The sequence below is a fragment of the Mobula hypostoma genome, chromosome 3 (genome assembly GCF_963921235.1).
Source record: "Mobula hypostoma chromosome 3, sMobHyp1.1, whole genome shotgun sequence".
NCBI classification, from domain to species: Eukaryota; Metazoa; Chordata; class Chondrichthyes; order Myliobatiformes; family Myliobatidae; genus Mobula; species Mobula hypostoma.
Genome location: NC_086099.1, coordinates 80,085,650 through 80,098,969, shown reverse-complemented (window position 1 = coordinate 80,098,969; position 13,320 = coordinate 80,085,650). Strand labels below are relative to the sequence as shown.

The following is a 13,320-nucleotide window of genomic DNA, read 5'->3' as shown; positions in this document are numbered from 1 at the left end:
GAACCACTGATTTAAACCAGTGGTTCTCAAACCATTTCACCCAGCAGCAGGTCATCATTAGCCAATTTAACACCGTCAGAGAAAAGATGCTCAAGAGGGAAAAGAATCTAGTGCTTTCCGGGCGAATATATGGTGAATAAACTCTTCTCTGGCTTCGAGCTGGATACAGGTATCGATTATAACTGACGTTTCACTGACAAATTCTGCCATCTTATTTCGGGATTATTCAGGAATTTTTGAGAAAAGTCTTCAATATTTTTGTGATAAGATGGTATTTCATTTTTATTTTAATAATGAGTCCTGCTATGAAATTTAATTTCTTCTTTATCCTGTTCGACAAAACAGACAGCTCTTATTGCACTGACAAATATAGTTCTGCACCTGGCAGGCAATGGGGAGGCACAGAGCAGGACTCGAGAATTGTTATCTTGGAAAGGAATGGAAATTGAAGAGTAATTTGCTTTGTAAGACAAAACAATAGGTAAAAAAAAAGAAAAAAAAACCAAGACAATTCTAATTATTAGCTATTTAGTAAATATCCAGAGTATAGTACAAGCCTTATGTAAGCTGCAAATTTATATAACTATGTTGCCATAATCCTCTGAAGGTGGTCAGAATGTTTGAAGAGCAGTGTTGAGAAGTACGTAACTATTTGTATCTGATTCAGTGCAGTAAGATTGTTCCCAAATAAAGGGGAGGGGAGAGTTAAAGGGTGTTTAGATTTAGCACACGGAATTGACTGGTTTGGTTGCCATAATCCAACTGATGCCATTTTAACCTGCTTAACAAAGTCTTCGTGAACGATTTTTTGATCGACACTTGAAACTGTGAAGTTAAATATTTGATGATTTACATGCAATAATCCTATCCAATGAGTAAAACCTTATGAGCACCAAGATCTAGTTTCTTTATTTTATAATGCTTAATATAAAATATTGAACAAGAAGTTTATTAAGATAAATATAAGTTTTGGAAATACATGAACAATGTTTGATTTTTTTTTCTGCGGATGTTAGTCATAGAGTGTTGTGTGTGGTAGAGAATTAATTAATTGGTAATAGAACCATGAAACTTGCGGCTTAAGGAGGCTGTTGTATTCACGTCATCCATTTCCTGGCTCAAGGTCCATCAACTTGGTACGTGATACACTTCAAGAGTTCATTTGCCCTGTTTTTCAAAATCTTGTATGTTCTGTTCCCTTTGTTCCAAGGTGATAAAACTAACTCAATTGGTATCCAGTCCTGAGAGCATTCTCCTCTAGAGTATTCTCAGTGGTGTTGCCACATCATTCCTGTGGTGTGGTGATCAGAAATGTGTTCTGTGTTTACTTGTGACTATATATATCGAAGCTGTGAGGCCTCTGGTAGAGAACTATAAATTGAGAGAAAAATACACATACGTACACTGTTAAGGAGAGAGAAAAAATTTATATATATTTCTCAATCCTTATGGGTGGTGTGTACGTGTATTTTACCCTTAATTTCAGGTCCTCTACCAGAAGCCTGGGAGCTCGAGGGTTTGTTGCTGTATCCTTGCTGTTCCTAAGGCACTCTTCTGAACAGAGATCTCAAGTGTTGTTCCCGGGTTTTGTTTGAGCCTCTCCCAGTGCAGGTGTCACAACTCCAAGTGCTCCTATCACCACCAGGATTACTCTGGCTTTAACCTTCCATATCCCTTCTGTCTGCTCTTTCAAGCTCTGGTATTTCTCCAGCTTCTCAGATTCTTTCTTCCTGATGTTAGGGCCATTCGGGATTGCCACATCTATTACTATTGCTTTCTCCTGTTCCTTGTTCAGTATTACTATGTCTGGTTGGTTGGCCAGTAGCTGCTTTCAATATGTATTTGGAATTCCCGCAGGATCTTAGCTCTGCCACTCTCCACTACTTTCTTGGGTGTTTCCTATTTGGACTTGGGAGTGTCTAATCTCTACTCAGCGCAGATACTCCTGTATATAATTGCTGCAACTTGGTTGTGCCATTCAGTGTATGCTGTCCCTGCCTGCATCTTGCACCTTGCTGTTATGTGCCGGATGGTTTTAGTGGATTCCTTGTGCAATCTGTACTGCGCACTGGACGGCAGGCAGCAACAGCCTCAATGGAAGCAGGGAACATGGGCCGCTGCGAGGGTTTTTAAAAAATCAAACTTGCCTCCAACTTCCATCCTGCGCTTAAATTCACTTGGTCCATTTTTGGCAGCTCTCTCCCCTTTCTCAATCTCCCTGTCTCCATCTCTGGAGATAAGCTGTCTGCAAACATCTTTTATAAGCCTACAGATTCCCATGGCTATCTTCATTATTCTGAATCCTAGTGAAAACAGGCCCAGAACCATTAATGCTCTTCATATGACAAGCCATTAAATCCTGGAATAATTTTCATGAACCTTAATGACTTTTTAGTTGCCTTTTGTTGGATTTTAAAAACATCTCAGTCCTCTAACTTCCCACTAATTTTTGCTCTATTATATGCCCTCTTTTTGGCTTTTATGTTGGCTTTGACTTCTCCTGTTAGCCATGGTTGTGTCATCTTGCCTTTAGAATACTACTACTTTGGAATGTATATATCCTGTGCCTTCCAAATTGCTTCCAGAAATTCCAGCCAGGCTGCTCTGTCATCATCCCTGCCATTGTTCTTTACAATCAATTCTTTTCTGGCTGACTCTTCTCTCATGCTCCTGTAATTCTATTTTACTCCACTATAATACTGATACGTCTGACTTGAGTTTGTCCTTCTGAGTTTTCAGGGTGAATTCGATCATATTATGGTCACTTACCCCCAAGGGTTCTTTTACCTTAAGGTCTCTAATCAATTCTGGTTCATTGCACGACACCCAATCCAGTAAAGCTGATCCCCTAGTGGGCTCAACCACGAGCTGCTCTAAAAAGACATCTCATAGGCATTCTAGAAATTCCCCCACTTGGAATCCAGTACCAACCTGATTTTCCCAATCTATCTGCCTATTGAAATCCCCCTTGATTATTGCCCTTTTTGCATGAATTTTCTGTCTCCCTTTGTAATTGTAAACCATATCCTTACTACTGTTTGGGGGTCTGTATGCAATTCCCATTGAGGTCTTTTTACCCTTACATTTCTTTAGCTCTATCCACAATGATCAACACCTACCGACCCTCTGTCGCTTCCTTCTAATGATTTGATTTTATTTTTACCAACAGAGCATTGCCGCCCCCTCTGCCTTTCTGTCTGTCCTTTTGGTGTAATGTGTATCCTTGGATATTAAGCCCCTGTCTATAGTCTTCTTTCGGCCATGATTCAGTGATGCCTTCAACATCACACATGCCAATCTGTAACTGTGCTACAAGTTCAACTACTTTATTCTGTATACTGTGCGCATTCAAATATAACACCTTCAGTCCTGTATTCACCATTTTCGAGTTTGTCCGCCTTTTATGTTGCAACTTGTCCTGTTGACTGCAATTTTGCCCTATTAATAGTCTCCCTTCACCACACATTGCCTCTATTTGTAACCCAGCTACCTCATCTTCAGCACCTTCTATGATACTTCTTGCGTTGACGTAAGCACAGTTCAGGGCACCAGTCACATCATCATCAGCCTTTTTATTCCCTACCTTATCTGAGTTCTTACCAACATCTGTCTCCACAACCTCTCCACTAACTGTTTTGGCAGTCCGGTTCCCATCCCCCTGCAACTCTAGTTTAAACCCCACTATGTAGCATTAACAAACCTTCCCTCCAGGATATTAGTCCCCCTCCAGTTAAGGTGCAAACCGTCCCTTCTGTACAGGTCCCACCTTCCCCAATAATCCAAAAATCTTGTGCTCTCCCTCCTACACCAACTCCTTAGCCACATATTGAACTGTATAATATTCCTTGTTCTGGACTCAATAACACGTGGCACAGGTAGCTATCCTGAGATCACAACTCTGGAGGTCCTGCCCTTTAACTTGGCACTAATTCCCTGATTTCCTTATGCAGAACATCGTCACTTGTTCTACCTACGTCATTGTTCCCTACATAGACCGTGGCCTCTGGCTATTCACCCTCCCACTTAAAGAATGCTGAGGACTCAACCTGAATTGTTCTGGTCCCTGGCACCGGAAGGCAACAAACCATCCAGGAATCTCATTCTCACCCACAGAACCTCCTGTTCGTTCCCCTAACTAACGAATCCCCATCACTACAGCATGCCTGTTCTACCCCTTTCCTTTCTGAGTCACAGAGGCAGACTCGGTGCCAGACATTTGACCACTGTGATTTTCTTCTGTTAGGTCAACCCTGCGGAACAGTATCCAAAGTGATAAGAGCTGTTCTTGAGGGGTTGGCCGCAGGGGAACTCTGCACTGGCTCCTACAGTGTGTGTGTGTGTATGTATATGTATATATAATAAATCCTTCACTAAATAAACTCCCATTGACCTTGCATTTGGGGTGGGCGACCAATGCTGGACTAATGATTGGAGAGGTGAGGTTGTTTGCAGGTGCACTGATGTGAGGTGAGCAAGCAATGGGATTGTGTTGTGACTGTGTAACAGAGGTGGAGACGTTGGTTGCTTGGGTTCCCCGAGGAAGTGATGATTCACAAAAGAATAGGAAGAAAAATTGCTGACTTCATGTGACTTGTGGTTAGTTCATGAATTTTCCTAACAATCATTTTACTGAAATTGTTCATATAAACATTGCATTAAGCCTTAAAGTCTTGGAGTAGATTTTCAACTTGCCATATTCAGGTAGCTGTAATTTTTAATTTCCTTTGGAACAGGTGTGTAGATGACTATATTTTCCTTTGAAGCGTTAACTGACATTTGTTTACGTACCTTTTAATTGAGTTACATCATTCTACTCCAGAAATGCTGCCGTGTGAAGTGTTTACATTGACAAATCCTATAATAAATTTGGATTTAGAATTGATCATGGAAAAAAAATGATAAAATGAGCTATCTTAAAATGGGAAGTGGTGACATTTGCAAGATCTTGTTTTCTGCTTTCTAAATTGCTTTGCTTAAAATCTACACTTCGTACTCCTTATGTGCAGCAGAATGCTAAATTGATCACACACAAATCGCAGGCCACAAATTTGAGATGTGCAATAAAATTGATCTCATCAAATTTATGTGGAAAATAAATCAACAGTTTTGCTTCAGCTCAAAAAGTGTGGAAATAATTCCAGGATCACATTCTAATCTCTAGCACTTTACTTAAAGATAACTGCGCGACATTGAATGCAGAATGCGTGGATGAAGATGATCGACATTCTTTTGAGGCTATTAGAATGATACACAAACAAATGGATGATGATGCTGATGGAGATGTTGATGTAGAGGAAAGTCATGAGGTAAGACAAATTTTTGAGTATGTAACAGCCTAAACTCCTTATTGTTAAACTCCTGTAATATAGATTTCATACCCTACTTTTGATGATGTAAATATGCAAGCATTAGCTTGGGTTGATTAAAAAATCATTGATGTTGTTATCCGGCTGGTAAATTTGACTAACTTGAAGTGTTTGATGGAGCTTAAATACTTAAAATGCCTAATGCTGTAACATACACATTAGAAAGTTTCTTCATCCTATCTTCAGTTAGCTACTTACAGACAGAGGCTTGGTTAATCTCAAGGGAGGAGAAAATGAATCAAGGTGTCCCACTGCCACTCTCTACCAAACGTATCCATCATTGGTATCCCTTAAATACAGGATTGTGTTTGATATTGGTGCTCTCTCTGTAAACACGTTGCTGAGCAGATTTCATGGGCCAAATTGCCTAATTCTGCTTCTATGTCTATTTTGTCTGGTCTTATTTTTTAAATTTATTGGTCAGAAGCAAATAACTCCTCTGGCTATCTATCCCGTAGGATGATGATGGTTCCTTTTCGTCAGTTAGTGGGGTTTAATATGTGCGTCCTGGAGTGGCTGTACAGACTGATTCTTGACAGGCAGTCCTTGCCACGTACTTGGCAGGTGAGGCCTGGAGGGGCAGCAGGGGCAGGAGCTCTGTTGTGGCGCTTCCTGTGCCCCTCCTCTGTTGCCTCGTTGAGCTTGTTCTCAGCAGCGTCCACACCTTTTCTGATGGTGTCCCTCCACTGTGAGCGATCTTGAACTAGATCGTCCCATGTTGATGGGGCAATGTCAGCTTTCTTGAGGCTCCTGTGCAGGACATCCTTGTACCGTAGGCGCTGGCCTCCTCGTTTTCAGGTAACACTGGACAGTTGGCCATACAAGATGTCTTTGGGCAGTCTTCCATCAGGCATTCTGACAACATATCCTGCCCAGCGCAGTTGGGCTGACATCACCAAGGTTGAAACTGCTGGCATTCCAGCTCGAGAGAGGACCTCAGTATTGGAGACCTTGTCTCGCCAGGTGATCTTCATCAGAGAATGTAGGTAACGCTGCTGCAGTTGGTCAAGCTGGCGTAAGTGTCTCTGATATGGGCACCATGTCTCACATCCATATAACAAGGTTGATATGACAACACCCCTGTATACCATGCACGTGGTGGCCAACCTGATGTTCTGTGACCAAGCTCGATCTTTCAACTGACCAAAGGCAAAGCAGGCTTTTCTGGTTCTTGACTCAATCTCTACATCCAGAGAAGCTGAGGATATTATTATGCTGCCCAGGTAGCAAAACCTGTTGACAGCATTTAGACGAGTGTAATCAATGAGGACAGTTGGTTCTTCGTAGCTTGAGCCAGGAGCCGGTTGGTACAAAACTTCTGTCTTTTTCAGGCTGATTGTTAGTCGGAAGCTTTTGGCTGCACTGGCAAAGTGGCTGGTAAGTCCTGTAAGTCTTTGAGAGAGTGGGCAACCAGTGCACAGTCATCAACAAACTGTAGCTCATGCACCACAATGTCCCTGACTTTTGTTTTTGCTCTCAGTCTTGTGAGGTTGAGGAGCCCTCCATCAGCCCTTGTTTGTAGGAAGACCCCTGACTTCAGGTCTGATGTGGCATCCTGAAGAACAGCAGCGAAGAATAGTCCAAACAGAGTAGGAGCCTGAACACACCCCTGTTTTATGCCGTTGCTGATGGAGAATGGGTCTGACAACTCACCACACATGTTGATGCGGCCTTCCGTGCCATGGTAGAACTGACAGATGATGTTGGTTAGGCGTGGGGGGCAACCGAATTTTGGTAGGAGCTTCCACAGGCCATCTCTACCAACAGTGTCAAATGCTTTGGTTAGATCAACAAATATATCATAGAGACTTATCTGCTGTTCAACACATTTCTCCTTGCAGCTGCCTCAGTGAAAAGATCATGTCCACTGTATTACGGCTTGCTCGAAAACCACACTGGCTTTCTGGAAGGATGTTGTCACTGATGTTGGACACCAAGCGTCTAAGGATGATCTTTGCGAGGCATTTTCCTACAACTGACAGAAGAGAGATGCCACGGTAATTGTTGCAGTCTCTCTTGTCTCCCTTGTTCTTATAGATGGCCATGATTGATGCGTCTTTGAAGTCTTGTGGCAGTTCTGCGGCTCCCCACAACTTTGTGAACAGCTGGAGCAGGCATGATATCAGTGTTTGACCACCATACTGGGAGATCTCGGCTGCAATACCGTCAGGCCCTGGTGCTCTGTTGGGTTTTAGCTGTTTGATGGCTTTGATGACCTCGTGAAGAGTAGGGGGAGCATCTAGCTCAACAGTATGGGTCGAGGGTGTACTCTGCCCAGTGCTTCATCGGTGATGGTTCCTGGTCTGTTCAGCAGCTCGTGGAAGTGTTCTTGCCGTCTTTTCATGTGCTGTGACTTCTCAGTGAAGATGGATGTACTGTCCTTGCTCAGGAGTAGTGAGGTGCCTTATTTTGATGGGCCATACACAACCTTGATTGCTTCATAGATGCTTCTTAAGTCATTACAGTCAGTGAAGGCTTGTAACTCCTTGGCCTTGTTTGCCCACCACTGGTCTTTCATAGCTCTGAGCTACCTCTGCAAAGTTGATTTTGCACTCAAAAAGGCATGTTTTTTGGAACTTGACTTTGGGTGTGGAAGAAGAACCTGGTGTGCAGCTGCCTTAGCTCTCAAAAGGTCTTGCACAGACTGTTTGCTCTCATCAAACCAGTCCTGATGCTCGTGCTTGCCTTTCCCCAAGGTGTCCTGGGCAGTGCTGTAGACCGTTTCTTTGAAGACATTCCAGTGCTCAGTAATATCGTCTGGTGGACTCTCAGCCAGTCTGCCTAGAGCAGTTTCCATAGAGGATTTCAGGGCATCTGCGCACTCGCGATGTTTCAATTTGGTGGTGTTCAACTTTTTAGGTGGTTTGGCACATTCAGTCTGCGTGGAGGTTTGATCGATAGGCATAGATCCGACCGCACCATTTGGTGATCAGTTGAGCATTCAGCTGCACGCTGAACTCTGGTGATACGAACGTCAGAGACGTCTGTTTGTCGGGTGATGATATAGTTAATGAGATGCCAGCTTTTAGATCGTGGATGCATCCATGTGCATTTGAGCTTGTCTGGCAATCTGAACAGTGTGTTAGTAATGCACAGTTTGAATTCTGTGCACATTGAGAGGAGCAGTAGCGTGGCAACTTCCAATAAGCTGCTGTTGCTGGGAGACTTTAATGCTCGGGTTGGCAAGGAGTCCACTGTGGCCTGGTGTGATTGGACGCCAAGGGGTTGGCAACAGTAACGGTAATGGTCTACTGATGGTGGTTTTCAGGTCACTGTAGAATGCCTCCTTGACTTCACTGGGATTAGTCAAAGTTGGGGCGTAAACGTTGACTATGGTGAGGTGGCGTTTTCCTTGCAGAGGTGTACGTAAGGTCTGGATTTGGTCATTTACAGCAACTGGCAGGGTTGGTAGCTTTGCTGCGAGGCAGTTCTTGATAGCCAAGCACACACCAGATTCTCTTCGTTCTCCTTCGGGCCTGCCAGACCAGAAGAATGTGTACCCTCCTTTCTCTTAACAAAGCGCGCCTTCTCCAGCGAGTCGGGACTCCTGGAGAGCCGCAGTGTCCACTCTGTAGTCCTTGAGCACACGAGCAACAAGTGGAGTATGTCTCTCTGGGTGATCTGAGTTAGCATTGTCCAACAGAGTTCGTATGTTCCATGAGGCGATGATCAGATTCTGCTTGTTATTCTTACCACTAGACTTGGACTGGTAGACTGGCCAGGTTGGTGTGAGTAGGCTTTGTTTGAGCCACCTTTTCTAGGCCCTTCCCTAATGATAGGGTGAGCAGTGACTCCCTAAGCAGGGCTGCTCAGACGCAGAGGGTGCTGCCTCACCGGATCCCTGCTAGGTAATCCATGTGCGACCACTTTCCCCCTGCCACCTGCATGCAGACCTGTGACTACGGCTCCCAGCTGGTCAAGCCTACCGCTTCGCCACTTGTCCATCGCTACAGGACTTGGGTGTGTTGAGGATACCCCACTCCTCAGAAAAAACAGCGTGTGCGTGAATGGATTTTGGGTGAGTGGGGGGGTTGCACAGGTCCAGACCCACCCTCTCGACATCCCTTCCCGGAGCCAGCGGCATGGTGAGGTCCAAGACGGCTGGGGGAAGTTCTGTTGCAGCGAATGTCTAGACCAAGCTTCGATGAAAAGGATGCCCTTTCCGCGCTTCACAGCACTAGATGGCCGTTGACCTTACGAGAGGGTTCATCTGCCCTTTGACAGGTCTTGTTTTTTGTCTTGCCAGATGCCTAGCCACCCTGCTCACCGGGCAAGCCTGGTGGGGGAAACGGATTAGTCGTCAACCACCCGACCATGCAACAGGTAGTACTGGGTTACGTGGTACCAGTAGCACTCAGACGAGTGACCTGACCTAAAGCGAATAACCACTGCAGCTGTGAATGGGGGTATATTTGAGTTCATCAATATTATTTGACCTCAGTCCTTGTGAGTTTCTTGCAAGTTCTGAAGTCAGAATTTGGAAATGCTTTATTGGAATAGATTAAGGTATGATAAAACAAGACACCTCAGAACTTGAAGTTTATTATCCACTTAGAGACTAAATATCGCAGTTGAACCCTAAGTGTAGGGAGGTGACAATATTGTAATAATGCCCCCAAGAGGCCAGCAGGAAACTCAAGACCGAGGCTTTTGCTTTTAGCTCTAGGTTCATTGCTGTTGACAGAGCACTAAATTGGTAAGAAAGGGGCAGGCAACTCTGTATTCCTTTCATGCCAATGACAGAAATTTAATTTTTTTAAACAAAATAAATTCTGTAGATGCTGGAAATCCGGAGTAACACATACACAATGCTGGAGGAACTCAGTAGATCAGGCAGCTTCTCTGTGGAGAGGAAGCTTCCTTGTTAATTCTTGCTGGGATTTAACCACGCATTTAGCTGCTGTTTTCTGATATATAAATAAGCATGGAAGAGTGTTTATAAGTGTTTTAATCACAAACGGGATTACAGCTGGTTGTAATTTGGTTCTCATCTGATTAGAACAAACATGGGTGTATTCCTGTAGGTTCAGTGTACCCCTGACTCTATGTTTGGAACCCACAACGAATTTAACTTTTAATGTGCTTTGGTGCAGATTGCATGTACTTCTGACAATTCCCTATTGCTTCTAGTTAGGATATGAACAAGAAACACTTGGCTCTTCATGACCTTTACCTTCCTGAGATGACGCTTGCCTGTTTTTCTGGCAATTGTTAAATATACAGAACGGATGTCTCTTCAAAACATATTTTCAAAATTTCAAACTGTAAATCAACTGTGTATGTATTTCACTGCAATTTAAAATAATGAGTTGATTAATAAATTATAGCTAGGCCTATACTTTGAAACATTCAAGACTTTTCATAATATTTAAAAGTTTCAATAGTTTTTAAAAAAATCTTAAACTTAGGACTAGCTCTAATGAAGTTTTTAATTGGCTGGCCTTTTGCTGAATGACTTTTCTAGATTTTATGGCGATGGTGTGATACTGCACACAAATTCCATGGGAAATGCCATAATTCGGCTTGTGTAATTACATGGGTCTTAAACACTTCAAGTACAATGACGCCAGTTTCAACGGCAGTAAACACCATTTAAAGATGTATTGAGGACTGTGTGCACATTGGTTGTGTGCTTTAGACATTGAGTACTTGGTTACCATGGAGATGACTTAGACACATGTAAGTCTGATGAGTAAAAGTAATGAAGTAAATGTCAATAAAATATGTTAAGCGTAATAACTCTTAACTAGAATCCAGTTCAGAGCATAGCAGACTTTGATTGTAGAGAATTTATGTTAATAGAATTTTTCCTGCAGCCTGTTGATCTGATTAAATGTAGTGTAAGTTTATGATGTTTTATTTGTAATTAGATCTACACTTGAGGTTAGTTTCCTTTGAACAACAGATAACTTTGGGAATTGCTGCAGGTCTCTCAGACCGTGTAATACTAATCCTCTGCATCTATTCATGGGATCACCTTAAATTCTTCCATCTCCCTTTTTTTTCCACACTTCACCCCTTTTTGGTCAACTTCTGGCTTCTGTTTCTTATAAATAAGCAATGTCATTAGTCTCTTCTGAGGTTGTAAGAAGACTTGCAATTATATAGTTGTTTTCATGTTTACAGAATGTTGAGCAGTGCTTTGTTCAGTAATGAATGTTGTAACGTCAAAACCAATATAGCCGATTTGCACACAGCAGCCTCCAGCATATAGCAATGTGATAACCACCAGATATATTCTCATATAGCTAAGAAACAAACAAAAAATTGGCCAGGCTATAAAGAATTACTCTGTTCCTTTTCAAAACAGTACCATGTTATCAAATTGGAAAAGGACTTTTTCTGTGTTTAATTCTCCCATCTGTTTCGATTGCAGTAAAGAGGGGAACGCACAGAAATTGTCACTTGCAAATTTGAAAAAACACTGGAAAGAAATATACAGAATCTTACATCAGCTTCTCTTATTTTTAATCTTTGTTCATAGCATTTGTTCAGGTGCTAGATCTGATAGTTAACTATGAGTGCTGACATTTTTTTATAGACTGTAGTTCTAGGTCCTCCATTTTTTTTTTCTCTTCCTCCTTTTTTGCCGATATTGCATGGTTAAGCTTATCTTGATTTTTATTCTGTGATGATTCCATTTTGTTTAACAAAATAGACTGCCGTCACGCAAGCATTTCTTCCTCTTTCTCCCCCCTGCTGTTGCTGAGTTCAACGTCACCAAAATGGAATAGAATTAGAAGAACTGATGGGGGCAGTCTGGAAGGCCTCACTAGGAACTGCTTCCACTAATTTACATATTTGCAGATAATTAAAATAGTAAATATGGAAGCCATAGTCACTCCATAGTTTTAAGTGCTATAGAACATGGAACAACACAGCACAGTACAGGTCATTTGGCCCATGATGTTGTGCTGACCCTTTACCCTCAAGATCAATCTACTGCTAACGTCCCACGTAGCTCTCCATCTAGGATGCAGTGCTGCAGCTCGACGGCTTAACCATTCACCGTAAAGCCAGTCTTTTCAAGATGGAGGAGGTGGAGTACGCTGCATAATTAACTCATCGTGGTGCACAGATGTAGCAGTTCTGTCTCAGTCCTGCCACTTGATCTGGAATATCGAGTGGTCAAATGTCGTCCTTTTTATCTGCCGAGGGAATTTACCACCATCACTCTGGTGGTGGTAGGTATTCCATGTCAGGCTGGCACTGAAGAATCTAAACTCCGTAATCGACAGGCGAGAAACAACACACCCTGAAGCCTTCCCTGTCATTGTGAGGGTTTTCAACCAGGCCAGCTTGAAGGAGTTGCTGAGCAACTACCACCGACGTACCATCTCTTGAACCAGGGGAGCCAACACGCCTGACCACTGTTATACCACCATCAAGAACGCTTACCCTACCATTCAACGACTATATCCTGAAATGACCAATCGTCTGGCTGTACTTCTACTCCCAGCCCTTCATCAGGACTGGAAAGGAAGGAGAGAAATCAGAATTTAAAAGTTGGGGCGGGGGGGAGGGAAGGAATAAGTACAAGGTGGCAGGCGATTGGTGAAACGGGGGGGTGAAGTAGAAGCTGGGAAGTTGATTGGTGAAAGAGATAAAGGACTGGAGAAGGGGGGGGAATCTGATAGGCAAGGCCAGAAGACCATGGAAGAAAGGGAAGGGGGAGGAGCACCAAACGGAGGCGATGGGCAGGTAGGGCGATAAGGTGTGAGAGGTAAACAAGAATGGGGAGTGGTGAAGGAGAAGACGGGGGGGTGGGGGGGGCAATTACCGGAAGTTTGAGAAATTGATGTTCATGCCGTCAGGTTGGCGACTACTCAGAAGGACTACAAGGTATTGTTCCTCCAACCTGGGTCTGCCCTCATCCTGGCAGTAGAGGAGGCCATGGACTGACAAGTTGGAATGGGAGTGGGAAGTAGAATTGAAATGTGTGGCCACTGCAAAA

At 43.2% G+C, this 13,320-nt stretch overlaps 1 protein-coding gene across 2 annotated transcripts in view; it reads left to right on the top strand.

The window, feature by feature from the left end:
• The window catches only part of stim2b (stromal interaction molecule 2b), a 159,636-nt gene that overhangs the window by 36,198 nt on the left and 110,118 nt on the right, over nt 1-13,320 (top strand). For both annotated transcript variants that reach the window (XM_063043327.1, XM_063043326.1), the window contains exon 3: nt 5,176-5,306. In XM_063043327.1, the coding sequence (XP_062899397.1) occupies nt 5,176-5,306 (131 nt within the window). The remainder of the gene's footprint in view (nt 1-5,175; nt 5,307-13,320) is intronic.